Raw genomic sequence first — 27,902 nt, 5'->3', positions numbered from 1 at the left:
TTTCTAATCATTGCATGGCTTGTTCATTATGGGGAAGAGGGGCCAATGACATAATACCTTCCACAGCCCTAACCCGTTCCATTTTCCAGAAGCTTCTTGAACCCTTGTGCTCAGGGAATCCGTTTGAACAGGCTTAAAACTTTGAACTTTGTTACTCTTGGGACTCGACTCAGTGAGTAAGACTCAGTAAGTGAGTGAGTGCGCTGCAGCCACATTTGCCCATAGAAACCAACAGTATTTTTTTTTAGCCTCACTTAACATAAGCCGCTATATACAATTAAACCAGCACATTGAGTCCAAACAAGTAAACATGAACCTGGCCAAACTTATCTGCCCAAACTCCTGAAAATGCATACGCTGAAACTCCCTAACACTAATAACTAAACGCCTTGGAACAAAACACAGAGCCTTCCCATACGCATCTAATTAACGAAATATACCAGTAGAAGCCATCTCATGTATTCATCTTGGGGCGTGAAACATCACCATTATGGTCTCTCTTTTTTCGTCGTAATTCTTTTTACCCTTAGACCTCCTCCTCAAATTAATCGTAAATTTTGGTGGTGTTATCATTATTAAGATAACGTTGACTTGTTCGCCGACACACTGTCATCGAGTTGGCTTGTCGTGGGCTTCTTTTGCTTGGCTTTTGTTCTAGGCAGTCGATAGACCGACTTGGCTCTCAGAGGTCTCGTCAAGCTGCTCCGGTTGCTTCTCCAAGCTCCTCGGACGTGCGACTGAAAAGCACTGGATAGCCCCGACGACGGCAGCCAGGCCGCTCATGTACCAGGCAAGGGCAGTGCAGTCCATGCGACTTCCAATGGTGTAGAGGTACCCGGCTATCGGGGGAGCAACCATGCGGCAAGCTGCTGCGACGCTGGCTGCAAGACCATTGACCTTGCCAAGGATCGTAGGGCTCGGCGTGGCCTCCTTGATCAGAATCAGAAGCAACGGGTAGATGATGATGCTGAAGAGATTTCGGACCGTCAAAGTGGCATAGATGGCCGAGAACAACCAGTTCTCCGGAACATACAAAAGGGGTGGCACGACTATGTAGGCGATTGGGTGCAGCACGGTTGAGATGATGAACAGCCTGTAGACACCGAAACGCTCGGCGCAGATAGGAAACACGACAGCCTGGATGAAGAGCGCGATGACTCCGTTGACGGCCATAATCATGCCGACAGTTGGCAGCGACAAGCCTAAACCTCCCGGAGAATAGAAGAAAATGTCGGGCAGAGAAGCCATAGTGCTGACCTCGCCCACACCGTTGTCGGAAACGCGACCGGGGTTTCGGTCGTCTTCGAAGAAAATTGGCAGCAGGTGGTCGTAGCTCATCGAGTGGTAAGTGAAAATCGCAAGCGAAAGGATGATGGCCACAATGCGCGAGTTGAGAATGTTGTACGATGCCACCGTGCCCTCGTGCTGCTTCTCATCTTGCCTTCGGGCGGCAGCAATAGCTGCGACGGCTGCTCCCCTCGTAGTGCCACTCGATCCAACGTTGCTTTCCCTCCTCGATTGTTGGAAAGTCCCATAGGTTTCAGCACGCAGATCCACGGCAGGACGCTTGAGCGCATCCGACGTCTCAATCAACGGGGTCTCATCCGAAACATATGTATCCTCTGGCATCATTGAGCGTGGCTGCATGTCCGGGTGCGTCTCTTCGAGCAAGAAGTATCCGAGGATGATGCTAATGAGCAGCAGCAGAGCACAGAGGAGATTGGGGAGCAGGTAGGGGAAACGATCAAAGAGCGATCCCACAGGAAAAGCGTCGGGAAACGAGCTGTGAGGGTCTGCAAATGTGCCTCCAATCGCAGGTCCAATGATAGTGCCGATGGACCAAACAAATGGCATAATAGAGTATGCACGCGCTAACGAAGGTTGAATGGTGGTGGTTAGTACCTCGCTTGACTTCATTCACATCAAGTACTTCTTAGCTTTGGGGGCCCCTGGGGGGATATTCCGACTTACGCTCATGCTCTGGCTTGCTGACCAACTCGCCCACCATGGTCTGAATGACTCCAATGTTTCCATTGAGAAGCCCACCAATTGCTCTGCCGGCTAGAGCAATCCAGATGTTGGATGCGAACCCAACAGCAATCATACTGAACATAGTACCTAAACAGCCAAGGAGAAGAACCGGCTTCCGCCCGATTCTGTCCGAAAGGCCACCCCAGTACATGCCCATCAAGGCCTCCGCAAGGGAGAAGCTCGAGATGAGCAAGCCAGCGTAGAACGATGCATCTTCCTCGGCGCCGATTTCAAACTTCTTTACAAGTGCCCAGGCATATGGGAAGATTGAGGTCAAGGCAATGGGTTCGGCAAGACGAACAATGGCTGCAGTATCGACTTGTGTTAGTGACTTTGTTTTCCTGGCTTCGGTCAAAGAAAAGTCACTGCCGAGAGTACCCAAGCATGAATTCCATGCCCCCCCGCGGCTACCTCACGTAGGCACGTACGAAGGTAGGGTCATAATAGAAGCGGGGAAATGCTCTTACCAAGAAGAAAAAGTTGCACGGTAGGAAAATCGTCTGGGTTACGAGAGTATCTTTGCTTGGTCAGACGCATTTTCTTCAAGATGAATCTGTATGCCTTACGATCCTGGACACACGGCACTTTTCAAAACGCTAAGATGTATGAGAAAAGCCCAGTGAGTGTGTCAAGTTGAAATCCGTGCGGGAGAGAGCTTGAATGTTGGTTTATAATAAAATATCACAAAAGTTGCTATGCCGTCTTCTCCCGTCTCTGTTGAAGAAAACGAGTAAGCGGGAGAGTATGCTCAAGAAGACAGAGTGGGAGAGCGTATGATGAGGGTGGTCGAGAAGATGGGGGTTGGTATTAATACGATGCAAGGTCGAGCGGTATATATAAGAGCTTGCTTAGCCCCTGCTCTGTGGTGGGGGAAATAACTAAGGCATGTATGGATGTATGTGGAGGGGCGGTTAAGTGAATCAAATCCCAAACCCCCCTTACACTGCCCAAAGCAGGCAGGTCAGTTCAGGTAAGGAAAAATAAATAATAATAAAAAAAAGAATACTAGGTATGGTAGGTGGGCAAGTACGATGTGGACGAAGTGAGATTGTTCTGGACGAACGAACAGACCAAGTAAGGGGGTGTGTTTAGTATGCGCCAAGTCAGTTTTGATAGCCCACAGGCTAGCAAGCGGCAGGGGGCGAAAATTTGTGTAGTACTGTAGTGCAAGTGGTGTGACCAGGTTGCACCAGACAACCAAACGAGGAAAAAGATAGCCAGTCGGGACCTTTTTTTTTTTTTTTTGCCTCCGATTCTTATCTGGTTAGTCTTAGCCTGTTGGTCTTTTCAATACTTGTTGAAAACCGTCCAGGATAGATAGAAGACAGGGCAAAGAAAACAAGACGATGGCAGAATGATGTAGCGAAATGATCGATTAAGATGAGTCTGGATATTGTAGACTGCAAGTCTGATATGGGAATAAGATGGAAATTAATAAATAAGAACCTTGGGGGAAAGAAGTACTTCGTAATAACCAAAGTTTAGGGCATGTTTTAGCAAACAAAAGATAAGGCATATACTATGGTAGATGCAGCTTCACATGGAACTCTCCGAGAATCGGCATGCAACGGTTGTATGCCCGGGGACGTGTGTTGTTTATCAATTGCAGTACAGTACAATACTGCTTTTTGTGTCCATGATTTGCGTCACTCTGACGGTTGTCAGACCACAATAACTCTCGTCTCATGCCAACAGAATGGATATATGAGCATATTATGCTGTAGAAGATTCGGGACCACCTTTGGGGATTCGAAAATTTTCTCTCTGTTTCATCAAGTTGGCAACTCGAGATGCATCGACCGCGGGTGTGCCTTGTTCTGGCCCTTGACAATTCGAGGTGTCGTCTGGTGTCCAGGTCTAAAAGACCCACTGCAACAGCACCTGTGGATCTCATCTCAGTTGCTCGGCACGCTGCATCTTTAGTGTGTTCGGAGGTTGCTAGGACAGGCCGGCTTCGGCAGCCCCATATATCGTCTATTTGTTAACCACAGACGTTACCGGATGGACCTTTGATGCTACCGACAGTAGCAGAAAAGCTCCGGGAATTATATACGGTAGAGATCTGCAAGTTTTCTTCTTCATTTTTTTTTTTTCCTTTTCTTGCTGTCCTCGTGAGGCCTAGTACCTGTGGAGGCGTAATTCTAATCGCATTCGCCGACTTTCCGTTATGCTTGCCAAGTGTGTCCACATAAAACCGTCTTGGGCTCTAGAGCGGTCTATATCCGTACAGCGGGGAAAGGAATGGTGGCCTCAAAGTGGAGGCTGGTGCACAAGCCCTTTTTGACACATGGATCTCAACAAGCTGCTGCTGTCATTATTGCTACGGTATCATTTGGGTCTGTAGTGGATTTGCGCAAGCCGGTCCGATGTTGTGTGGGGAATCCCTGACATTTTTATTACTGTTGGATATCCATCTATAGACGTACCTGACCGTGGCTCAGAATCTTCTAACCCTCTCTGTATCTTTCGTCCGGTGAAAAGTTCGTATTCGTCCGACGTTTTCTTTTTTCTCTCTCTTTTTTTCCCTCCCTCTTGACTGGGTTTGCGTGCACGTAGACCAAGAAAAAATTTCCATCTCAAGTGTTGTATGCAGTAGTTATACGATATTGACTCGATTACCTGCTTGCTACATACCTTGTCTATACGTGGGTACCTCACTACTAAAGTGCCTAGGCCTAGTTAAGGTAGGACTAATTACCTAGGTTAGGTAGCCAGCGTGCACGATAAATGCGCTCACTCACTAGCCTCTAGGAATAATACATACGGAGTACCAAGCTGGAGTCTAGAGTAGAGCTAGAACTAGTCTAGTCTTGTATGCGTTCGTACGTCTTCTACTCCTTATATATTGTGCTCAGTAGCTGATTATTATTTTCGAAATAAGCCTCTCAATCTCGATCTAAAACCCACGAGGGAAGACAAACCAGAGCATTCGTCCTTTGGCTGGCTCTTCATCTCACGAGGTTGGTAGCACAGCGGTAAGAGTGTGAGAGAGCGATTGAGAGATTGAGCGGTGAGCGAGCGCAGCAAAAGTTGGTGTGACTGACGTTGCAATCACCACCCGTCATGATTTTCTGCATCCCATGCTTCCCCGGTCATATCCTTAAGCTACGATCCTTGCCTATAATGCTGTGGTTCGATTCCGAATTTTGCCGCCGTTTATTCATTTGCCTGCATATGGTCCTCACCAATTGGGATTGTTGCTTCTACCCGGGACGTTTCTTTTTGCAACTCGCTTGCTTCCTTTGCCATCTGCAGAATGTTATCTACTTTTGCAGATCTCAGATAGTACTACTACTTCGTTGACTGACGTGCGCTGATGGAATCAATGTCGCCATGCCTTCCTTGATAACCAATGCGGCTCTCTGCAGTTGTGTATTCAAAAAAAACTACATACATGTATACCGTAGACTGGCCAAGCAATTAGTGATCAACGTCGGTAATTACTATAGTAAGTAGTATGTGCTCCATGTGAATACAAGTGAGCGAGCGGTATTGTTGATGCGACGCAACGCTACCCCAACAAAAAAATAAAAACATCGCAAGATCGGCACTCGGCTCGCCTGTTCTATACCGCGTAGACTACTTGGTCCAGTCTTTTTTGTTCTTCAATGACTTGAATGTCGGACGTGTTGTGTAAAACACACCCCCACTCCCAGATCACCTGCATTGAAAACTTAGGTAGGTACCTACCTACCTTAGCTATGAAAAATGCTTCGCATTACGGTGTAAGATACCTAGGCTAGGCTAGCTTTGCCGCTCGCTGGTGCTTTCTCTGGTGCATCCGGTATCGGAAATTTTCGTCTTATGTTTATTTCCCGTCCATGGAGCTCGGTTGTTAAACATAGTACCTACTTCTTTTCATCACCGCCCGCCCCTTTTGCACTAAAAATTCGTTCTAAAACAGTCACCAGGTTTCCCATACCTACAATCCCTCGTGATGAGTTTTCTCTACGCCCTAGCAGATAGTGCCTACTCCGTACGTACTTCCGACTCTAATAGCTGTTTGAGCTTTTTTATCTTTTATTTTTATTTTTTTACCCCTGAAATAGGTGCATGAACGCTTTCCCTTTTCGGGTAATAAGGGTCTTTTCCTTGCCAACAATCAGGGACCTAGCCAGCACTTTAGCCTGCTCTGTTGTCTTCGTGTTTTTCTTTTCTTTTCTTTTTTTTCTCTTGTGGCTGTCTTGCCCTCGGTATACCCCATATGGATTGGGGAGGGGTAAATGAATAAAATGTTCGATTAAGCATGCCACCAGAACCGGTAGTGCATGGAAAACTAGGGTCATATCTCTCATGCCTGCATGTACATAAATCCTGCAACTGTCTGTGGCCTACGGATAGACGTCTTCAACTCGAATATCCACATTCATGCTTGTTCTGCACGTTCTGCTCTTACAGGATGTTCTGTTCTCCACGGCCCGCTGTTCCATCAATTCCCATCCCTTGGCGGTAGTTATTCGCTCGACAGGGTCAGGCTGTGCTCTTCATTGGATGGAGGCGCAGGCATTTTCGGGAAAGACACTGAAGATATCAATTGGACATGTCAAAATGAGTGCATTTAATTGGACGGGACACCAAGAGGCGAACAAGGAAGAAGAACAAAAATGATACCCTACCTAATTCATCTGCAACTACGGAGTAAGCAAAAACAACACACTGCTACCTTGAAGCCGGCCAGTCGTTCGTATCACGTATATCTTAGTGTAGAAGTATGGTTCCCCACGAAGTCTCTTTTTTTTTATTCTTCTTCTTCTTCTTTTCTGTTTCTGTTCAGATTCAAAACGGTATCATGGAGTATCCATGTCGCACATCACTATCTAGACTAGAATTATCCTATTTAGTAAATCAGGGCTGTCAAGTCTAGGATGGAATCTTCCCGTTAGTGGATGTCGTACTCCGTACACACCCCGCGATCGCATTTGCAGGGATTGTTGGACGGGTTAAGCCGCTGCAAGAAATAAATCGCTATTAATTAAATAAATGAACATGAATGGTGGTGGCGACTTACGAACCCATTTAGCTCTCTGTGCTACAGATATCTTCTATACCCACCTTGCCACCGAACCCCCATTTGAGCCGCAGACAGGGAGCAGCTGGAGAACAAAATACCTCTTTATACAGATTGAAGTATGTGTGTGTATAGGGCTGGTGGCTCTTATCCTTGCAATTCATCATCATAACTTACCGTTCTTCAAAGCCCATGCAAGTAGTATGTCACACAATCCATCTCGAACGACTTCAAAAGGTCGTGTCTTGTCAACCCCCTATAATTTTCTATAACCATATCTTTGAACCGGCGGCTTCATGTCATGACCTTCCGGCAGCATCCATCGACCTCATCTAGCAGCTAGCTGGGATAGATAACCACATCCCCGAAGCCGCCGTCAGCTAACAATCCGCATTAATGGGTGTAATGCATGACTCCATCTCCAATGACGCTCCATAACTCCTCCACAAACTCCTTCTGCCCAGACGTCGCTCCCCGCACGGCGAGGTACTTTCTCGATTCGATGGCCGGCTCCCAGTCGCCCGGGTTCCCGCTGACCATGATGCCACCGGCCTCGGCGAGGATGCACCACCCGGCAGCGACGTCCCAGGCATAACAGCCTCCCTCCCAGTACGCATCGAGCTGGCCGGCAGCCACGGCGCAGATGTTGAGCGCCGCGCTCCCGAGCGAGCGCAGGGAGTGGGCCATGCGTCCGCCGGCCTTTTGCGACGCCATGAGGTCGCGGAACACGCGGGCCCGGAGGTCAAAGTTGTTGCCGTCGCGCTCGGAGCCCCACTCGACGGCGATGAGCGCGGTCGAAAGGCCGCCCAGAGGGGGCGCGGTCTTGGGGTCCGCGGTCCTCAGGGGAAGCCGCCGCTTGGCCGCCGCGCCGTCGGGCAGGGTGACGCCCGAGGCGGCGAGGGACGCGTTGCGCTGCACAAAGGAACCCTCGCCGCGGACGGCGGTGAACATCTCGTCCTGGAACGGGTTGTACACCACGCCGACGCTGGGCACGCGGTCGGCCACGAAACCCAGGCTGATGCAGGCGTTGGGGAAGCCGTGGATGAAGTTTGTCGTGCCGTCGATGGGGTCCACCACAAAGGTTGGCCGGTCCGTCAGCTTGGTTGTGCCGGCTACGTACGTCTCCTCGCCGATAAAGTCAAAGGACGGGTATGCAGCACGAAGCTTGGTGGAAACCATCTTCTCGACTGCCTGGTCCGTCTCGGTCACGATGTCGACGGCTGAGGACCATCGTCGTCGATAGATTTTTCTCTCTCTTTTAGTTGGATGTGCTGCATCGAATAGGTGTCGAGAAAATCGGCCTGCTTTACGGGTTTACCTGTAGCCTTTGGCCGACTTACAGTTCAGTTTTGTGTCCATCTTGGTCACGTCCATGTTGGCGCCAGTGATCATGCGGCCGGCCTCAAAGGCCACGGCCACCAAAGTTGCCTGAATTTCGGCGAGGTTGATATCCGACATGATGGGCTGATAAAAAATGAAGACCCTGTCCTTTTCTGTTTTCTTGTTTAAGACGCAGAAATTTTTACACCTGGCAAAAAAATAATGGCAAGTCTCAAATGCGCGAGTGTACAGGTGACGATGACGCAGTGAGGTTGGTTCGTTCTACCGGTACAATATGCGGGGGTTCAAGCTCTTTAGTCCCTACAGGAATCTCCACTAAACCTTACCTTGCCCGCTGATACGACAATCAACCTTGCATTAGCCAAGTCCCAGTGTACCGTAAATCAAGCTTGCGAGGGAGCCAGTTGAACGTGCAGATGCCAGTAGGTTTCATTGGATGCAAACTCCGGAGATGCCCGTCAAAATTGATACCTTACCCAATTGCTAAGCAACGTCTGAATTTCTTACAAAGCAAAGGCCCAAAAAGTACGACTGGCCGAGTGAAAATAGGACGCAGAAGTGGTTGGTTATCACAAAATATCTCAATTTACCTTACATCAGCCTTGAATTTTTGACCCAATATGTCCATCTTTCTCGATTCCTCTAACCAGATCTGATTTGGACTGGCGCAGACAAGGAATGAAACCTCGCAGGTGCTCGAAGACTTTCTGAATATAACCATGCGCTCCCGCCCAAGTCAATAAGAAAAAGAAGGAAGAACATAAAACGTGAACCTACAGTGACACCATGTTGATATAAAAAAAAGTGCAAAAAAAAAAAAAAAAAAATACAACGCCGAACCTGAAAAAAAAATCATTTCCCCCCCCCTCCTTGCCAAAACACAAACATAGGTAAACATCAGACATTCTCTCTGAAAATGGATCTCCGCTCCGTGGGACTATCGCCGCCAGGCAGATCATTCTGGTTTCCTGCCTTGGCACCAGGCGAGACCGCCGTGTTGATGGGCCTGGGGCTGAGCCCGCGCAGGGTGCTCGGCTCGGCGGCGGCGGCATCATCAAAGGGGTTCAGGCCGCCCTCACGGCTACGACCCCTACCCCTTGGCTGGTCGTAGGCGTTGTCGTCGCCGAAGGGGTTCCGCGTCGTGGGCGGCGAGCCCGGGCGGCCGGCAAAGTTTCTGTCCTCGTCGGGCAGGTTCATGTGGTACGCCGACCCGCCGTGCTGCGGGTGGAGCCCCAGCTCCTGGTCCTCGTAGCCGTAGACCTCGTTGCCGACGCGCGTGTCCCAGGCCTCGTCCGGATCGAGAGCCGCGCCCCCGCCTCGCCTTCCTCCCCGGTCGCCGGCGACGCCTGCCGCGCCCTCGTACGCGCCCGCCGCCGTCCTCGAGTTGCGGCCCTTGAGCTTGCTGAACCAGCCGCCTATGCCGCCGGATGCGGGTTGCGCCCCGTACTCGGATTGACCGAAGGGGTTGAAGGATGCGACTGTTGGCGGTGGGAGCTAATGGGATGGAAAAAGAAAATCCTTATCAGTCATAGTAGGGATTTTTGGGCGCGCGTGCATCCATGGAAAAGTCTGGGTCACTTTTACAGTCTCCCGGGAATTCCGCAGCAGTATTGAAAAAAAAACCACTCTTTTCACCCGGTTGCAAACATACCCCTAGTTTATTTGCGCGCCATCGTACAAACGCCAAGTATCCAAGACCGCCAAACACTACCAGTATGACAATCACCAAGAACGCCACGCCGACTGCTTCCATGGTTATGCTGTGCGCGCGCGCGACCCGTCGAGATATATTCCTTGTTTCCTCTTCGTAGATCGATTGGATGGGACTGCGGGTGGGGTGACAAGCTTGAGGTTTACCAATTGAAGTCCTCCGTTATCGTCGTGATAGCTATACAATAGGGTTCTGAAGCTGGTTTTGTTTGTGGCAGCATACGTGTGCAGTTGTTCGATGATAGCGATTGAGCTGGGGGGTAAAAAATAAAAATAAAAGTACTCGTCTTAGTGGTATATCAAGTTAGGGTACCAGGCTGAGCTAACTTAGGTTGTCAAGGCTGGCTGTTGATGAGTTGGCCAGGCTGGGCCTTGGCTGGCTGGTGTTGAGGGATGAGGTGTTTGCACAAGCTAAAACTAGCCAAATTGCCCAAGCTTCCTCGCCTCGACAATGACGTTGCAGCCACGAGGCGAGCTCCAGTGACAAAGCACGACTACCCGTTGCAATCCCCACTAAATTAACTCCACTGCAGTTAGTGTGGTATTGACCCGACAACAGAGCGACTTGGCGGGTCTACTATTTACAGTACGGTACTAACTCTATTCTAAACCTAGACTATACTGGTCTACCTAACTACCTATGGTAGTTCTAATTCTTACTGGTGAACCAAAATATCTGTTCGTGTTCGTGTTCCTCCTGTTGGCTATTTTGGTGGTTATCAAAATACAAAGGCAACTCAAAGTTTCAAGTACAATTACCAATTTAATTGGCATACTTTTTCAAAGGAGGATGGATTATTTAGGTACCCTCACCATTATTCCCCATGGCCAAAGTTTGCTCTCAGCTCTAGCTGTAGCATTGGATATCTACCTTGGGCGTCTTAGACAAAACATTGATCCCAGCGCCCTCCACTCCTCGCAAAGCTCAAGCTCTTAACAAACTTGCTCAGCGTGCAGCGACCCATCTTGTCGGCACCGCAGTTCTGCAGCCGCATCACCTTGTCGTTGACCAGGATTCTGACTAGCTCCTCGTTCTGCCCCGCGCAAGTCATTTTCTCGACAAACATCCTCGCCGCGAACGGTACTGCCCAGCTGGCCGAGAATCCGCCGAGCTCCTGCGCGCTCTTTCTCTTATTCTTAGGGACCGAATCGGGGGCCGTGGCGTTGTAAATTCCCAACGCGGCGTAGATGCCCATCATGTCGTTGTCGTGGCTGAAGTCGGCGTACAGCTTTTTGTCCAGCGGAAACGTCGCTGGGTCCTTGTCAAGTGTCGAGTTGGTATTGGTGTGGTCTTCAACGGGCTTTCTGAGCAGCCTCGCAATGAGCTCGTTGACGAAGCCCACCCCCTGCGTAGGGCCCAGGGGGTTGCCATTGCCGTAACCGTACCACTTTCCGAGCGTCTGGAGGTAGTCGTATGCCTCCCATTCTTGTTCTGTGAACAGCGTACAGAACTTCGACAGGGTGGCTTGGGGGTTCGCCACCGTCTCAAACGGGCAGAGCTCCATGATCTGCACCGCTTGCTTGGTTGTGAGGTTCGCACCCTCAAGACCGTTGTTCAAGCGCTCTCTTATGCTGTCGATGGCAGTCTCCAAAAACTCATTCTGGGCTTCCTTTCCCATCTTGGAATTCTCGAACGCAGTACATAGGTTATGGTTCAGCGTGTTGTTGGTGCCATCCTCGTTGGGAATGATGACCATCTTATAAGGAAACTCGTCTTTGGGGCCATCAGCCCTACCGCTGTCGCCCAGAAGAGCTTGGTGAAATCCCTCTGCCCACTTTTGGCCGCTCTCGACCACGCGCTGTTGTCCATCGGAGCGGAAAAATGGTGTGTTGTTCCGTGCCAAGGTCCGATACCGACTGTAAAAATGCAGCCCGGAATTGACCATTTGTTGGCGGCCAAAGTCGGACAACTGGTCTGCGCCGAGGGTGTATTCGTAATCCTTGATGAACTCGAAGCCCTCGCCGTAGTTGGTTACCGACGAATGGATCTGGTCGATTGTTTCCGCGTAGTTGGCCGTTGCACTGGCAGTTGGATCTCGGGCACCATGCCGTGAAAGGATTTGGGCAAACGTGACCTCACATCCTGACGGAACAGAGGCATTTATCTCAGATGGAAGTGAGAAGAATGGGGAATACTGGCCCCAGTTGTGAGATATTGAGCTATTGCATTGGAATCCCCTGTCTGGCGTGTCGCACTTCCCTTTGGGGCCAGGCTCAACAGCATGAGTTGCTCGGCTGCTCAGGTTGCTATCAGTATATTATTTCTTATTTTCTTTCACCCTTTGGAGGGCAGTTGATGTCGACTTACATCAACGCAGACCAAAGCTGACAAAGAAGCACCAGCGAGAACATCATGACAACAAATTGTAGGCACCACGTCCTACGCAATGTCGCGAATGATTTTCTTCGCGATGCCGTCTTTTCAGTGTTGCCGGGAAGGGCGGAGTATTCATATCCGCTGCCCATCGAGGGTTGTACGCGTCCAAGTGGACGATTGACTCTGATTGTGGGAATGCTTGGTTCCGGTCAATTAAACGAACAGGGTTGGTTCTTGGTTTGCCCGGTATTGCATGGGCCAGCCCTGTGGTGAAGTTTTTATGTCGCTTGACTCGAACGATCTCCCAATATCTATTTCGAGTGGGACATCGCCGAGTTAACGCCAGTCTCGCCGGGCCGTTGAAGCATTCGGTTGAATGACAGGCAACCAACCCTACCGCGCAAACAGGAAAGTTTGTGCAATGCTCTCACCGTCGTTGCATGTCAATTCCAAGGCAACACAACCCTGCCTAGTAGCTGAGGGAGGGAACTAGGTGAAAACTGATTCGAGGCAATATACTGCTTAGGTGAGGGGGTCAAAGTATGTGAAAGGTAGTTAGTTAAGGTAGTTAGGTGGGTACCTAAATAGTGCGGTGTAGTCGTGACTCGGGGCAGGTCGGTTGGCCTATTGTCTGCCTTATACAAGAGCCCGTGCATGGTTGGCGTGGCAGTTTGAAATCATTGTGCGCCCACATCTTGCACCCCGCTACTCTAGCCAATCAATCTGAATCGACCAAATGACTGTCCGCATGGACCTTCCTGTAAATGCATGACAAAGACATTTCAGTTGTTTGTCACATATGAGCCAGTTAGTGGTTGGTGTCAAAAGGCATTCGTTCCCAAATTACGGTTACACGATATGGTCCAAAAAGGGTAAAGAGGGGAATTGCTGCGTCGAGACCAGCACAAAAATTAAATGTCGCCTGTCCAATATGCCAGCCATTGGCGGCCCATGGGAAAAAGTGTGACAAGAGACGAACTAGCCGTCTAGGGGGTATCTAAGAAGATAGGTAATCATACATATGAAAATTGTATCCATGCCAATTTTCATCCTTTTATCCTGATTTTTTTGCACCCCCCCACCGCGAAGACTCCTGCTTCGAGAAATGAAAGAAATGGTGATACTACGTGGGCTGGCCACTAGAATGCGCGTCCGAATACTCCACAATGAAACCCATGTTTATCGTGGCAAAATATTCCGACAAAGGAAAATCCCGTAAAATTCATGCGCGTGCTAATGCCGTGGGTAAATAAATAGAGCAGTGAGTGTGTATAGGAACGAAAATGTGCAATGAAATTTTAATCGGCCCACAACGACATCAATAAGCGACGCCCACGTTCTGTGGCCAATGCTGTCTACCGTTGATTGAAAGCCGGCCAAAGGTGAACATGCGACTTGTCCGAGGCGTTGTCGATGCATCTGGCCTCGACCCGACCGGACTAGTAGAAGGTGGGGAGAGTGTCGTCGCATAAGACTGCTCCTCCTCAGCAGACCATGATGACATACTGGAAACCGTAGCGATACTGGCCCGCCTGACTGGAGGAGCGGCAACGCACGTGTAATAGTCATTGTTCTCCATGGGTAGGTTTTGTTCGTTTGTGGCCGACTCGAAACTAGTCCCCCGAGCGCGATCTTGCTCGCCACTATCCTTGGGGGACAGCCATGTGGTGGAAACATGCGAAAAGGACTTTTTCTTCCTCAAAGGCGGTCGGAAGACAAGGGGCAACGGAGGCCCTACTGGTTTCCCGATGAGTTCATGAGTGGATTGGGATGTCAAGCGTGCTGGAGTGCTTGACATCTGCGAAACATCAAAAACGGGAGGTGCTGTGATAGTAGAAATCTCCATGGCCACAGCTTTCCGATGTGCTGTCTGTGGCCTATCAAGGCTAAGTCGTTGAGCGAACGATGGTCCTGCAGCAGGCGTTGCAGGAATGGACGGCATGGGCGCAATTTCTACTCCGTCAGTCAGTAAAGCATCACCCAATGGGTTGGCCAAAGATTCAAAAATAAAAATAGCACTTACTCTCGACACCGGGGGCAGTGAGTGGAGCTCTGCCCATATATATGCTTTGACGCTGCACGACAGAGTCGATATCTGACTGCAAAGTATCCTTCTCGATCATGGCGCTGGCGATACGCTCGACCATCATCTCTACGCGTTCCGGTGGTGTTAGTGTCGCCCTTCGATGCGACCTTGATGGAATCCTGGGTGGACTGTCATTATTGTCTCCGGGGATTACGGGACGCTGCGGCAGTGGTCGGCGAGGAATGTGGAAAAGAGAGGAATAAGTGCTCTCCTGGTATGTTAATGTTGAAGAGTCCGAATCGAAGCTGTCTCTTATATGTGCAGGCTGCGGCGTAGTGATACACGGTTCGAGATCCTCTGGATCAAAGTGCGGCAGCATTGGTGACAAATAGTTGTTTACCGAGTGTATACTAAGCTCAAGTGGTCGAAAAGATCGCGGCCGTTGCCTTGGCCTGCTCGGGGGCGGAAACTGTAGCGAGCCGCTAGATATATGTTGAAAGTTGGTTGGTGCAGATATACGTGGCCGGCGTGCTGACGAAGGACCCCGTGACAAGAATCTCTTTTGGACTGAGAAGACCCGGCGGCCGGCTCGTCTAGCAGCGGAGGCCGGTCTGTCCACCAGGGGCTCCGCCTCTGTCGTGCTAGCCAACGGACCAAGTGAAGGAGGAGGTATGAAACCAGGTTGGTTACTGTAGATGACGAAATCGGCCTTCTCCACCTCTGCAGGCTGAGCATTAGCGCATGACTCTTGCAATCTGACAGGTAGTACCAACAGACGACCAAGAGTGAGACTAGCTCAGGATTAAATATGATAGGACAATGTAGAAATGAGAACTACTTACCGTGGCGAGCAGCTTTTTGACGGTCCAGACAGGGGACCATCGTTGGAGCGCAGGAGGCACAAGATGAAATCGATTTAAGCCACAACGAGTATGCTTCAAAAAGCACCAAGCCTAAGGCACTCATAGCAGCTCGCTCATAACTTTTATATGTCAAAAGACAACAAATCGGGAAGCGGGGGGAAAATGAAATGAAAGATAAACTCAGTTCTCGCACACTGTTGAATGGCAGAACGAAGGACGAAAAGAGACTGGGAGCGACGACCAGCGGCGGCAGGATCAGACACCCCAATTTATAATATAGCAGAAACAACGAAGTTGGGTATCAGTGAGATCGCGACAAACGAATGCAAGTAAAAAAGAAAAGAAAAATGAGAGAGCTCCGTTAGGACGGACATGGCGACATGAACGATGGATGACCTGGGGGGAAATGGATATCTTTTTAACTAAATTACGTCCAAGACAACAAACATGAAAGATCTCCCCCAAAAGCATCTTGCGCTGGTCCCTATTGGGAGGATGGAGGCTCAGCAGCCAGACATTCCGCTCGAGTGACAACAGTCTGCGAAAGAAATGACCATAATTAAAATAATAACAATAATAATAATAATAAAAATTCGTCAACCAGAAAAATAACGTGTGTGAGAGTTGCTGAGTCGAGTACAAGGAAGTGGGAAGAGATGGCACCAGAGCAAGACGCATGCCAATGGCATTGTCTGATAGGCCTGGTGCTGGTTGGACGTGAACCAGTCGGCGCTTACTGGCCGGGGTGCTGGTGACGATTCGGATGGCTGGCGCTGCACGACGGCAAGATTGCATGCCCCACTCCGCCGTGTAAGATGGCAAAGATGGCCGCTTCGCCGCGTGCATGTCTTAGACTTTCCTTGGTCATTAGGCATTGAATGGTGTCTCGTGCCCGATTGAGATTGGCCCATCGTTGGGTTGTGGTCCTGCCTGACGACGTTTTGTTTTACAACACCTACTCTTTCCTCCCAAACGCTCGCGAATTGCGTGCGCCGCGACCGAAGGAAGTGGAGGACCTTCCAACACGGCCACAATCCATGAGACCCTAAAAGTTGCTATTTTCCTTTTTTCACTTGAAACAGGGCCTCCAAAGGCGGAGACGGCCAAGCCACAGTGAACCTTAATTGAGTCCAAAAATCCATCTGGCCAAGCTGCCTACTTTACCTTACGTATTGTGTCTTGTATGTGCCAACATAATACGGTCAGAATGCCCCCTAGGACAGGTGGTGCAGGTAAGAAAATATTGTGCTTCAGGTCTTCAAAAGGGGAGCTGATGGTGCATTGCAGCTTGGTTCCGCCAGCTTGGCAGATCACAGGCTGTGCGGGATCACCGAGTTTCTGATGGATTGGTTGTGATTTGTTTGGAAAGGTGGATTTCACTTTCTCAGCTGTACAATAGGCAGCAAACAAGTGTGGGCGGCGGTGATGGTGGATGTTCCGGTCCCTCCCTTCCGCAATAAGGCTAAGGAAAATTTGGAGAAACGAAAGGAAGGACGCCAGAAGAACTTTTCTTGGAAAAACGAGGGTCCGGCAATCGCCACTGGCGTTGAACCCGTACCCATCACTTGAGGTTGCATGACTTCCAAGAGGTCTCACAGGCTGTCACTCTGTGTGTTGTACTGTAATGTTTTTGATGCATGGCGTCATGTTGCACATGCTGTTGGAATATGCAAAACAAAAGTAATCTACCGAGTAGAAAATAAAACTAAAAATAAAAAATCGCATTGGCAAAAAAGAGAGAGTCTGTCCACCAGGATGGGGTTCGAAACACGTGACACAGACTACACTTAGCACGCGCCTCAGTGTCGCAGCATTCAATTCGTGTTGTTAGGAGGGAGCTTCGTCCTCGGTCGTACCTTCAAGAGAAGGAACGCCAGCCACCCACACGAATCAAAGTAGCAGCAATTGCCCCCCTCACGTAAATTGTTTTATAGGTACCTTTTGGCTCAGCAAAGAATCTTGTTTCTATATAATAACTGGTACACAAACGGTAAGTCCTACATACTCATACTAGATTAAACGCATTAGACGCATCATCATTAGCGCCGGTTTCCAATATGCCGACGTGCTGGACCTGGTGGATTGCAAAGCAACCAATGGCTTTCGCTTATTCGTACACATAGCAGAAAGGTCCCATGGTAGTGCTCATGAGCTCCTTGATCTGACGAGGCGGGCCGGCAGCGAAACCATACTCGACAAAGTCCTCGAGCGAAGCCTGGTCGCTGGGTGGCATGTCGAGCATGGTCTTTGTGCCAAAGATTGCTTGCTCACCCGTCACCCGCTCCTCGCCGCCCAGCTTCTGCCAGATCCACCAGGCCTTGTCAATCATGCCGTGGTGCAGGTAGAAGACGGGGTCGCCGGGGCTAACGTAGGTGTCCATGCCAGGGTCACCACCTGCAAATTTTTGTTTTATTGATCGTCAGCAACAATATTCCATCGTTCCATCGGTGAGAAAATTTGACTTACCCATGGACATGTGGCCGGATCCGTGAACACCGAGACCAACACCGGGCACACCCTGCATGATCATCTGGAAGTCATCGATGGTGGTGGGCTTGGTGAGAAGGTCAAGCACCTCGTTAATGTTGGCGTATTGCTGAATCAGCTCCGTGGTGAGGTCTCGCTTCAGGCAGCGAGGGTTGTAGCCCAGCATCTTGCCGCCGGGGGGACCGATGGTCACAGGGCCCGGAACGGGCAGCGAGATTGGTCCCAAGTTGACAGACATGTTGGAAAAGGGCCCGGACGTGACACAGCCACCGCCAGTGCCGGTGGGCAGAGGGAAAGGGGGCAGGCCCGGCATGTCAATGACGACGGGGCCTTTGTCGGCGATGAACTCGCCATTTCCACCAAGCGAGGTCTCGCTGCCATCCCAGATAGGAGAGCTCTCCAGACCGGTCTCGGCAGTCAAGGCCCAGTCCCAGTACTGAAAGAGAAATAAGACCGGTCAGCTCGTTTGTTTCAGGTCATTAATTGCGGATCAAGAACAAAAGTCCTCTGCTTCTCTCTGACTTACCGGCTGGGCACCATTGTAGCCACACTCATCACGAAGGGTCTCCTCGTACAGGTGAGTGTAATAGCGATGCCACGACAGGAAGTTACCTGTGTAGTGGATTGCCATGGTCTGGTTGATGTGCGTGGCTACAAAGTCATCGAAGCGAGTCTTGACGCCCTCAGCCAGGTCGGCGGGGGTCTTGCCAGGCTTGGACTGCAGGCACTGTACGGCATTGGTGTAGGCAAGCTTCTCATCTCTGCTCAGAGCACCCCTGATCACGAGGCAAACGTCAAAATGTCAGCCGTGAATTTTACAGACCTCCATCGACAAAGTCCAGCTGCGAGACAGAAAAAAAACCACCAAAAAAGACAGAAACAGGCCAGGGTGATTTAAATATAGATCCATACCATTCCTTGCGGACCTTGACGGTCTCGGGTGTGCAGGAAGCACTAGTCCGCGATGAGTCGCCGCTCCTGATGTCTTCAAGGGTCTTCTCGCTGGCGGTCTTGGTGAGCGCCTCGAGCTGAGCAAAGAGCTCAGCGTTGGACCCGGTAGATCTGACTGCGTGCGGGAAGCCTAGCGCCGTGTTGACGAGTGCCAAGAATGCCACAAAGCTCTGTGCGTACATGATTGAGATGCGCAAGGACAAAGCGTAAGTGTGATAGTTGGGACAGTGGGGATGAAGAATGCCGGCAAGGGAATGCTGTAAAGAGTGACTAATGCGCGGCGGATTTTCTTCAGTGAAGAGAAAAGACCAAAGTTGAGGCTCACAAAGTCACGGCAGAGGACAGGACGATCAGCCTCATATACACGGCTGCGAAGACCCGGAGGACTGGTTCTTTGATAGCATCAGAAGCGTTGGCGTTCCACTCTTTACCCTGGCCGACCAACGAACGATATGACGGGTACTTTTCAAATTTCCAGAAAGGCCTATCTACACGGGGGCCAAGACTAGGCCCTTGAACACACATAATGCTATTGAGACGTTGGTGTTCAGTATGACCTGAGACTGGCTAGACTAGCTAGAGGGGCGAATTATGTGCCGGGGACCGAATATTAATAATATATGCAGGGGCAAAAGCGCTATCGCCGTCTAGGTAGACTGCGGTGCCACCGGACGTATTAGTATTAGTATGTACAGCATCTTTTTTTTTTTTTTTTTTTTTTTTTTTTTTTTTTTTTGCTTTAGCAAGATCTCTCTGGTCTAGGTAATTGCTTCTCTAGAGTGGCAACTTAGGCTTATGATCCACCGGACCTGTCAAAGATCAACCTTAAAAACTCGCCGTCCTTGGGTTTGCATTGATAGGCAGTCAGTTTTGTGTTTGCCGTACGACTTTAACGGCCGAGCACACGAATCAAAGCAGGAAGGTTGCTTTTGCCGGTTACCTCTCCCGTCCGGGTCGAACCCAAAAAAGCGATTGCGAGGCGCAGAAGCTAGAACGAGACCAGAAGGCTTCCCCGGAGACCCTTCAATCTCCGCTCCTACAGACTGGATGAGCATGGCAAGGCATGGGTTTGTTACGTGCTCCATTGATTTCTGATGGGGGGGGTCACAGGTTACAATGAGGAAAGGCGTCTCCAGCAGAAGTGGGGATATATTGGAACAACCCCAATGCACTGACTCGATATTTCCCTGGCATGGGTCTCCAGTTAACCCAAGAACTTGAATTTTGCCTCGCCGTTCAGATCATCCGTCGGCCAAAGGAGTGCATTGTAGCAACAGGTATGGAGAGCGGCCGAGCGCAGGGCTTTCGGAATGGCCCATATTAGTTCTTATAATGAACGTGATATATCATATATTAAAGTAGGAAGCTTCCTTTCTTCCAGCGGCGCACGGTTTGTTGATCCGACTATCCGAGGCGAACCCCGTCTGTGTGTTTTCTATGGGGCGATTAATACTTTAAATTGTACTTTGTACGTACTTGAAAAAGAAAGCTTTCTGTTCAAAATGTACAGTAAACGATTAAGTCTTTGCGGGGGGGTTTTTTTTTTCTTTGTTCGATCCAGCTAGGGTTGTGGAAAGGGTTGAAATCAATCGGTCTTTTATCGGGACCTGTTCCGAGATTTAATATCAATGGCGCGTGCATTCTTCACCTGGCTGTCCGGGGTTTGGCGTTCCCACGTGGCAAAAGAACCTGATAAGGTGTCTCTTCAGTTGTGCCCATCAACACCTACTACATGGTACTTTATACATCCTAGTTGGCTCGAATGATGGCTAGAACAAAGTGGTAGAACTTGACTGTGGGGGGGCAAGAATATCTGTTGATGAATTAAGCCTAGAGGCTGAGCAAAACCGAGGCACAACTTATAGCCGGACCCTGTTATTTATTACTTACGGCACAAATACTCCGTTCTGCCATAAGCGAAAAAGAATGCATGCGTGCCAAGGTACAGAGACGTGCCAAGAATGACAAGGTAACACAGACTACTGATTACCCCTTTTCCTGCCTCCCTCTGGGAACTGCCGGTACAGTAGCATAAATACGATAATAAATTACTTGCCAATCTGCCATGCATACGTGGTACAACTAGTTCGCTCTGCGATGGCCGGTAGCAGCTGCACTGCACCCCACTGACTTTGCCTTTACAGGTCTACATCTCCGGCCTGTTTCTTTACATGCCCCCGGTACTCCACCGGCCCCTGTGCCATGTGTGCTTCATCCATAGTTCCATACGAGGTAACTCATCGGTCAATCACCGGAGACAAACCCCTTGTAGAGCGACTGCACAAGTCTGGTTCTCAGGACGATGTACTTGCCAACATGGGCAGGTGTGCAGGGATATCCTAGGTGAAAGTAGTATGTAGGCAGTTGTGGCCGAAGCTATCTTGCATCTGCACATCGTGAGCGCACGGCCGATTACTGGGTTGCCCGGGTACACATTTCAACCTTGGTTTTTTTTTTTGTTCCCTCTGCTCATCGTTGCTCGCCACTCACTGCCTGGGGTTTCCGTTCGAGAAAGGAAAAAAAACTGCGGCGGGGCCGAATCGTCCCAGAGAGGGGTTGGCAAGGGTCCTTGAGAGTCTTAATCGAAATAGATGAACTGCCTTTGCTCGAGTATTAGAAGTCCCTGGACAACCCATATTTCGAGGCAGCATCCGGCCCTACGCCGATCGCTATTCATCTCCAGCCTTTGCCGTCTGCGCGATTCATAACGTTTTCCGCCAAGATTCAACGAAGATCGCGGCTATCATGGCCGAAGACGGCACATCCCCAGGTTTCCCACCGCCGATCTCGAATCCAGCAGATGATGAGGGTCCTAGGATTCTCGCCGCCACTCTTACAACCTGTATAGCGGCGTTCATCACCGTGTCGGCTCGGTGCTATGTGCGATGCTTCATGATTCGGAGTTTTGGTTGGGATGTAAGTTGTGCTCGACATCGGGAGGACAGACAGAAAGACTTTGGGATGCGACTCAGGGGGGACGCCGCTGACAGAGAGTACAGGATGCCTTGATGCTGTTTGCTCTGATTGTCTCGGTGGGTAGCCAAGGTGTTGTCATTTCAGAGGTTCACCATGGTGCTGGACGACACAACGGCGATATTCCGGCAGAAGACTTCGAGATCGGCATGATGCTCAATTACATCACGCAAATCACGTATCTGGTCGCCATCTGCTTCGTGAAGCTCTCTCTTGGGGCTTCGCTCCTTCGTATCGCCACCACCAAGTTCTATCGCTGGCTGATCCAGGGCTTGTTTGGTTTCACTGCCATATACACAGCCATCAGTGTGATTGTACGTTTCATCAGTCCGCCTTCCCACGATTCCAGCGGCGCAAAAGACTAAAATAGTTTCACTTGACTGACCCTCTTTGTTCTTTGTTTCGAAAACAGACGATTTTCGCTCAGTGCAGCGACATCCGAATGAACTGGGATTCGACAATTCCCCGCCAGTGTTGGGGACAGGACATCCTCAAGGGTCTCGGTTATACCAACTCCATCATTGGCATCATTACCGATCTCTGCTTTGCCCTCTTCATCCCGATCCCGATGCTTTGGAATCTCAACGTCACCCGCCGCACAAGACTTACGCTCTATGCCATCCTCGGCCTCGGAGCTTTTGCCTGCTCCGCAGCCGTGGTCAAGATCACATTCCTGGGTGATTACGGAAAGATGGGTGATTGGATGTACGACTCTGCGAACATCACCATCTGGTGGGTGGTCGAGTGCAACGTTGGTATCGCAGCTGGAAGTCTGCCGACGTTGCGTCCCTTGTTCTCGCGCTTCCTTGGCAGCGTCTACGGGGCCAACTCCAGGATGTCAGGAAACAAGGGAAGTACCATCGCTACCGATAAGGGGAAGTCGTTAGCCAGCGCCACCCGCCCCGGCAGGAACTGGCAGCCGCTCGGAAGCTCCGTGTCGGGGCCTGCCGAGACGGGTAGCCAAAGTGACTTGCACTTTGCTAAAGATGAAGACACGTTCGAGATGAGCAACAAGTATGGCTTCGGGGGGACGACCTTTGCTGCTCGGGATAGCAGCGTAGAGTCGGTTGACGGTGATGGAATACGAAAGACCACTGTAACAGAGGTCTCGTACTCTCGGCCCCATTAGGGAGTGATTTTGGACAAACTGGGAGAAGGAAACAGTCGATTTTATGATATATATATTTTTTTTGGACGATACCCAGGCGAGACGGCAGTGTATTAGTACTTTTTTTTTTTTTTCTTTGTTTTTTGTTAGTTGACCATCGTCCCGGTCATCTGGGACAACCAGATAATCAGTCGTTGGGGATCCAGATACTGTAAATAGTTGATCAAGGAACAATACATACTTCCATCATCAATGTCCTGACACGTGTGGAGTATTTTGATTCCATGTAAGTACTGGAGCTTGGGATATATTTAGGTAGATACTGTAAAGGTTAATGGGTACCCAGAGGCAGGGTAGGGATGTTGAGTGGCGCCATTGGCACGACGTCAAAGACAAACAAGGCTGAAGCATGGAGGTTGCGCCCGATATAAATGGGACAACATAAATTTGGTAACTGCGGTGTCACTGATTCATGGTAATGGGGCGAATTAAAAATAGAAGTCGCACATGGCTGGTGATTTTTGAGGGCAACATAGAGTAGAGTACATTGGATACCACAAACATTTGTTAACCAAAACTTGTTTGAGTTGGTTCTGTTTGGGTAGGATGGATATCATCAACCAACAGGCAAGCATCTTGGCAGAAAAAAGTTCTTAGGGTGCATTTCCCCCCCTAACGTCCAGGTACCTGTACCGCAATTAGATCCCTGATGGCTGCATAAGGTACGGGAACTCCAGTACTGTGTCGTAGGGCAGATCCTCAAGGTTAGTGGGGTGGGGATGGGACCTGCAGTGGAGGTCCACGCTGATTGGTCATTCAGACAAAGTGAACAGGTCGCCGGATCTAAGTGCCGGCGCAGTCGCGCTTCAGCTAAAAGTACCCTCAACGTGTCACTGGCTTTTTGCCCTCAACTTGAGCAGTTTATTTTTTGTCGTTATAAAGTGCCACCTCTGAAATAAACCTCATTTCCTTAATCAAATTCAGCCGAACTCTGCCAAACACAACCCCCCCAACACACGATATAACAACAAGCCGCTCTTTTAATCCCATCCACAAAGCATATTCCCCAATGTCGGAGCCCCAGCAAGGCCAGATGCCTCCGGGCATGGTCAGGCCAACCCCCGAGCAGATTGCTGCCATGCAGCGCCAAATCGCTGCTGATGCGGAACGAGCTGGCATGACGGTTCCAGAGTTCATTGAGCACATAAAGAAACAGCAGATGGAGATGATGCGACAGCAACAGCAACAGCAGCAGCAGCAGCAGCAACAGCAGCAACAGGGTCATGATGATGATTCTGACAATGACCAGCAGCAGCAGCAGCAGCAGGGTGGTCAGGGTCAGCCTATCACTCCAGGCCCTCCAAATCCCCTTGCGATTGCGTTGGCCAACTTCTTGAGAAGCCAAGATCTCAAACCCCGCACCTGCATTCTCAATGGCGAACGGAAGGACATTTTTAGAGGTATATATGTCTTAAACCCAGCTACGTGTTCCATCATACAGCGAGTCAATGTTTACTAACTCGGCCTTACCAAAAAACAAAGTCAAACGTGCACTCCGCGCCATCCAATCTCCCGCATATGAGAATGCCCGCAAGAAGAATCCTGGGCTCCCCGAGATCACAGACCGCGCATCGCTTGAGAACTGCTTCAAGCTGTTACCCCTTTCCATGCTGGCACTACGTGTAAACAAGGTTGACCCTCACGAGGGACACGACCACCCACCGAAGAAGGGAAAGCGCGTCAAGGGCTTGTGGACGGTGAGCATCGAGCCTCAGCAGGAGGCCGGCGATGATATGTACTATGTGTGGCTGTATGAAGGCAGCCAGATCATGCGCAAGGTGTACGCTGCTCTTGCCCTGGTCGTCATCTTCGCCATCGTTCTGTATCCTCTGTGGCCTTTGTTTATGCGCCAGGGCGTCTACTACCTCAGTTGGGGTTTCCTGATGCTCCTTGGTCTCTTCTTCCTGATGGCCATTTTCAGGGTTATATTGTTTTGCGTTACATATTTCGTTCTGTCTCCTGGACTGTGGCTGTTCCCCAACCTCTGGGAAGACGTTAGTTTTGTCGACAGCTTCAAGCCTGTTTGGGCATGGCACGAGGTCAGTTTTTGTCTCCTTTTGACATCCTCAGCTCTACCCCTCTCACGAAATCACTTTCTGACCTGATCCATCACACAGACCGAGAAGAAGAAGAAGAAAAAGAAGTCCAAGTCGAGCACTTCAGGGGGGTCCTCCAAGGCGGGAGCCGCCTTTGCCGGCGCAACTGGTCAGCCTCTGCCTGCTTCAGCCACGACGACAGCAACAGAAACTATGGTCGCCACCAGCCCGGTCGAGAAACGTGGTTATACCGCACCGCAGGTCGAGGAACTGGACGATGACGAGTAGGCATTGGTTTCGTTTCCTTCTTCTCCTGCGTCAAGGGTTGGCTCACCCTGAAGACCATTTTGAGGTGCAGCTTTTCTCTGGCTGGCGTCATAGCAAGTAAGTTGTCGGCGCGCATGGTGAAATTGGGGGCGCTAGTTTGCTTGTCTCGTCTTCGAAGAATGTCGATCTGCCCAGCGGAACGACCATAATTTTCGCCGCCATCGTCTGGCTGTAACCTCAAGCATTGTATATTTTTAGAAATGGCCCAAATAGCTCTTCAAGGCAACAATGTCGGCTCTTTCATAAGAAATCATGCATTGCTGTGACGTGTTTTGAGGGCTTGAATTGTCTTTGACATGTCACAATCCCATCGGCCCATATCCTTGCGCCACTCATCGGATTTTTCTTTTCAACTGAACACAGATTGATTCTGCAATAGTATGCATCGATAGGGTTTACGGGCGGGACAGGTAGCTCTGCGGTGATAGACCACTACTACTGTAGTCAGTGGGACGTAGGTAAATAGGTAACTATCATCAGGTCAACAACGCATGCGATACAGGCTGGGAATTTTTAAGCTAGCACCCTCTGAGTACGTAACCGACGGGCTCGTTCCTACAGGCCCTCACATCGTCTTTGTACTCAAGATGTAAGCAGATCCTTGCAGAGAATTGTCTGATCCCTCTTGGTATGATCTGCTGGGCTGATGGCGTAATTGGGTATTCTGCCGACCTCCCTGAAGCCGAAATTCTTCAGGACTTGCTCGCCTACGCTTCCAGCCTCTGCACCGGCCGTCTTTGGTCGATGCCAACAGAACGTGTCAGCATTAAAGACTATAAGACTCGCGAAAGCTCGTAGTAACTCGATAGACCAGTGGCACAGCAGAAGAGAAGAAAAACAAAATACATACCAGCATTGTCCTGCTCATACAAATAGCCTGCGCCTGCAGGGCTTGAATCAACGTTCTGGCGCCCCCTTGCCTCCGGAAGCGCGGGAGTACGAGGATGTTGTCCACAGTGGCACGGAACGGGCTCGTCTCGGCCTCAGGGATGCGCAGGAGGGCAGCACCGACGAGCTCGTGGCCCCTCGCACGAGTGCCGGGCTCCGATTCGTTCAGCAGGAGGATGATGACGAGGTTTGTGTCGGCGATCTTGGACTTCCACCAGCCGAGCAGCTTATCGTTGTTCAAGGGTGGGAGGAAGACATCTATCAGGTGATCATGCGTGATGCAGGTGCCGTGGAGGGCGGCAAGGTAAGGGGTGAGGTGGCTGTGAGCAGGTGCGGAGAAGATGTATGTTGATAGTGGCATTTTGTCGGTTGTGTTCTTTTGACTCTGTGCTTAGTCCATATGAGGTGAATCTGTTTGTTTAGCATTGTGACTGTTGTTTTTATCTTGTATTTTTTCACTCTCCTCTTTTCCCTCCCAGAAATTGACTTGTGAGGTATCACTCACTATCAGCCGTCAGAGGTAAGGTATCTCACTGTCGTTCCCAGAACAGAACAGAACAGTATCTAGCACCTGTGTGATGCCAGAGGAGGGGGCCTGATCTTGCACGTGACAAGCCAGCGAGTTTTTAAATTTTTGTGTAACGCAGTAAAAAAGAACGTCGTACTTGGGGTTCGCGATTCGAGTGCAACACTGTCTTAATTAAGCCTGACAGAAAGATATCATCAAAGTGGTCATTGAACTCGGATTCCTCAACTGCTGCGTCCTTATTAATGACGAGGACTTTGCTGGTGATGTATATCTTGAGCCCGCTAGAGGGGTGCTCAACCAGCTGTGAGGAAAGAGTTAACGAGATGATGAGTGGGGGGATGCGGATTAATAGACACCAAGTGCCGGGTACTTTCCCGTTCGCGACAAATAGCCTAGGTGGCTCATTACAACTGGTAGCAAAACAAGTACCGAGTACTTGGCTGACTCGTGGCCGATTTAGATTATGGGGCTGAATTACTCGTCCCGTTACCAAGGTCGGTCAGCGGCTCCAAGGGAGCACAGAGAAAATTCGCCCAGTCACACTTTGCGAATACCCAAAGCCCCATCCATCCTTATCAAAAAGCCGATGATGCTGAAGCAGGCTGGCTGCCAACCTATCCGTAAATTGCCCCCAAGAACAAGGCTTTCGACTTCTATGGCTGTTTGAAAATCCATGACGCCGGAAAGGACGTGGCTAGCTACATTTTCTAGCTGACACGTCCATGGAAATACAAAGCCCATAACAAAATGTTGCCGCTGAAGTTCCGCAGTCCTTCCTCCCTTTTGCCGGGACGGGAATCTTGGGCATTGTCCTCATAGCAAGACCGTTGCACCACAAAGGATACCCAACCTTACTTATAACTGGAATGGGGCATCAGTGACGTTAGGCATGGGTTATGGCGAACTGGGTGTGGCAAATCTTTAATTGGTTCCCCAGATCTCGCTCGCCAACGCTTGGCAAACGATGCCAACGCCTCGACTAATCCACCTCTGCTCCAGTTCTTAGTCCAAAACTGGAAGAAGATGGTTTCTTTTTTCAACCCCGGCCTCGGCTCCGGGACCATTTCCGGCTTCCGGACTTGACGACATGTCGACCCTGAACGTTTTGGGCCTGGATTGTGTATGTGCCACGTGGAACGCCTTCAAGGTATATTAACTGCTGTGACTACTCACACAGACTTGAGCCGATGGATGTCCTCCGCCTTTTACGTGCCCGATCGAAATTCCGACTTTCAATGGTCAGCTTT

General features: G+C 50.1%; 12 protein-coding genes across 12 annotated transcripts; 3 read left to right on the top strand and 9 right to left on the bottom strand.

The window, feature by feature from the left end:
- Positions 1–229: 229 nt before the first annotated feature.
- PgNI_01700 (uncharacterized protein) lies at positions 230–2,999 on the bottom strand. The gene is made up of 3 exons (XM_031121772.1): positions 2,499–2,999; positions 1,972–2,337; positions 230–1,871 (listed from the first exon to the last, which is right to left on the bottom strand). The coding sequence occupies exons 1-3, from the start codon at positions 2,566–2,568 to the stop codon at positions 655–657; spliced, it is 1,653 nt and encodes a 550-aa protein (XP_030986823.1). The 5' UTR covers positions 2,569–2,999; the 3' UTR covers positions 230–654.
- Positions 3,000–7,432: 4,433 nt separating this feature from the next.
- Positions 7,433–8,615, bottom strand: PgNI_01699 (uncharacterized protein; the record flags this gene model as incomplete). The annotated part of the gene is made up of 2 exons (XM_031121771.1): positions 8,380–8,615; positions 7,433–8,259 (listed from the first exon to the last, which is right to left on the bottom strand). Exons 1-2 carry the CDS (start codon positions 8,495–8,497, stop codon positions 7,433–7,435), a joined length of 945 nt encoding a protein of 314 aa, XP_030988014.1. The 5' UTR covers positions 8,498–8,615.
- A 662-nt stretch (positions 8,616–9,277) lies between these two features.
- Positions 9,278–10,481, bottom strand: PgNI_01698 (uncharacterized protein; the record flags this gene model as incomplete). The annotated part of the gene is made up of 2 exons (XM_031121770.1): positions 10,032–10,481; positions 9,278–9,874 (listed from the first exon to the last, which is right to left on the bottom strand). Exons 1-2 carry the CDS (start codon positions 10,131–10,133, stop codon positions 9,278–9,280), a joined length of 699 nt encoding a protein of 232 aa, XP_030988015.1. The 5' UTR covers positions 10,134–10,481.
- Positions 10,482–10,679: 198 nt separating this feature from the next.
- Positions 10,680–12,980, bottom strand: PgNI_01697 (uncharacterized protein). Its single transcript, XM_031121769.1, has 2 exons — positions 12,399–12,980; positions 10,680–12,325 (listed from the first exon to the last, which is right to left on the bottom strand). Exons 1-2 carry the CDS (start codon positions 12,554–12,556, stop codon positions 10,972–10,974), a joined length of 1,512 nt encoding a protein of 503 aa, XP_030988018.1. The 5' UTR covers positions 12,557–12,980; the 3' UTR covers positions 10,680–10,971.
- Positions 12,981–13,147: 167 nt separating this feature from the next.
- On the bottom strand, positions 13,148–15,927 carry PgNI_01696 (uncharacterized protein). Its single transcript, XM_031121768.1, has 3 exons — positions 15,276–15,927; positions 14,431–15,153; positions 13,148–14,360 (listed from the first exon to the last, which is right to left on the bottom strand). Exons 1-3 carry the CDS (start codon positions 15,397–15,399, stop codon positions 13,726–13,728), a joined length of 1,482 nt encoding a protein of 493 aa, XP_030988019.1. The 5' UTR covers positions 15,400–15,927; the 3' UTR covers positions 13,148–13,725.
- A 1,314-nt stretch (positions 15,928–17,241) lies between these two features.
- PgNI_01695 (uncharacterized protein) lies at positions 17,242–19,091 on the bottom strand. Its single transcript, XM_031121767.1, has 4 exons — positions 18,696–19,091; positions 18,310–18,559; positions 17,763–18,219; positions 17,242–17,690 (listed from the first exon to the last, which is right to left on the bottom strand). The coding sequence occupies exons 1-4, from the start codon at positions 18,914–18,916 to the stop codon at positions 17,404–17,406; spliced, it is 1,215 nt and encodes a 404-aa protein (XP_030988016.1). The 5' UTR covers positions 18,917–19,091; the 3' UTR covers positions 17,242–17,403.
- Positions 19,092–19,354: 263 nt separating this feature from the next.
- PgNI_01694 (uncharacterized protein) lies at positions 19,355–19,829 on the top strand (the record flags this gene model as incomplete). The annotated part of the gene is made up of 2 exons (XM_031121766.1): positions 19,355–19,385; positions 19,513–19,829. The coding sequence occupies 2 exons, from the start codon at positions 19,355–19,357 to the stop codon at positions 19,827–19,829; spliced, it is 348 nt and encodes a 115-aa protein (XP_030988017.1).
- Positions 19,830–21,216: 1,387 nt separating this feature from the next.
- PgNI_01693 (uncharacterized protein) lies at positions 21,217–22,981 on the top strand. Its single transcript, XM_031121765.1, has 3 exons — positions 21,217–21,650; positions 21,734–22,021; positions 22,120–22,981. The coding sequence occupies exons 1-3, from the start codon at positions 21,480–21,482 to the stop codon at positions 22,834–22,836; spliced, it is 1,176 nt and encodes a 391-aa protein (XP_030988022.1). The 5' UTR covers positions 21,217–21,479; the 3' UTR covers positions 22,837–22,981.
- Positions 22,970–23,285, bottom strand: PgNI_01692 (uncharacterized protein). Its single transcript, XM_031121764.1, has 2 exons — positions 23,057–23,285; positions 22,970–22,985 (listed from the first exon to the last, which is right to left on the bottom strand). Exon 1 carries the CDS (start codon positions 23,224–23,226, stop codon positions 23,065–23,067), a length of 162 nt encoding a protein of 53 aa, XP_030988023.1. The 5' UTR covers positions 23,227–23,285; the 3' UTR covers positions 22,970–22,985; positions 23,057–23,064.
- A 599-nt stretch (positions 23,286–23,884) lies between these two features.
- On the top strand, positions 23,885–25,199 carry PgNI_01691 (uncharacterized protein; the record flags this gene model as incomplete). The annotated part of the gene is made up of 3 exons (XM_031121763.1): positions 23,885–24,275; positions 24,358–24,914; positions 24,993–25,199. 3 exons carry the CDS (start codon positions 23,885–23,887, stop codon positions 25,197–25,199), a joined length of 1,155 nt encoding a protein of 384 aa, XP_030988020.1.
- Positions 25,200–25,820: 621 nt separating this feature from the next.
- On the bottom strand, positions 25,821–26,487 carry PgNI_01690 (uncharacterized protein; the record flags this gene model as incomplete). The annotated part of the gene is made up of 2 exons (XM_031121762.1): positions 25,821–25,973; positions 26,089–26,487. 2 exons carry the CDS (start codon positions 26,485–26,487, stop codon positions 25,821–25,823), a joined length of 552 nt encoding a protein of 183 aa, XP_030988021.1.
- An 862-nt stretch (positions 26,488–27,349) lies between these two features.
- PgNI_01689 (uncharacterized protein) lies at positions 27,350–27,472 on the bottom strand (the record flags this gene model as incomplete). Its single annotated transcript, XM_031121761.1, has 1 exon — positions 27,350–27,472. One exon carries the CDS (start codon positions 27,470–27,472, stop codon positions 27,350–27,352), a length of 123 nt encoding a protein of 40 aa, XP_030986627.1.
- Between the last annotated feature and the right edge of the window lie 430 nt (positions 27,473–27,902).

This window comes from Pyricularia grisea (genome assembly GCF_004355905.1).
Source record: "Pyricularia grisea strain NI907 chromosome Unknown Pyricularia_grisea_NI907_Scaffold_1, whole genome shotgun sequence".
NCBI classification, from domain to species: domain Eukaryota; kingdom Fungi; phylum Ascomycota; class Sordariomycetes; order Magnaporthales; family Pyriculariaceae; genus Pyricularia; species Pyricularia grisea.
This window is presented reverse-complemented; position numbering and strand designations above follow the sequence as displayed.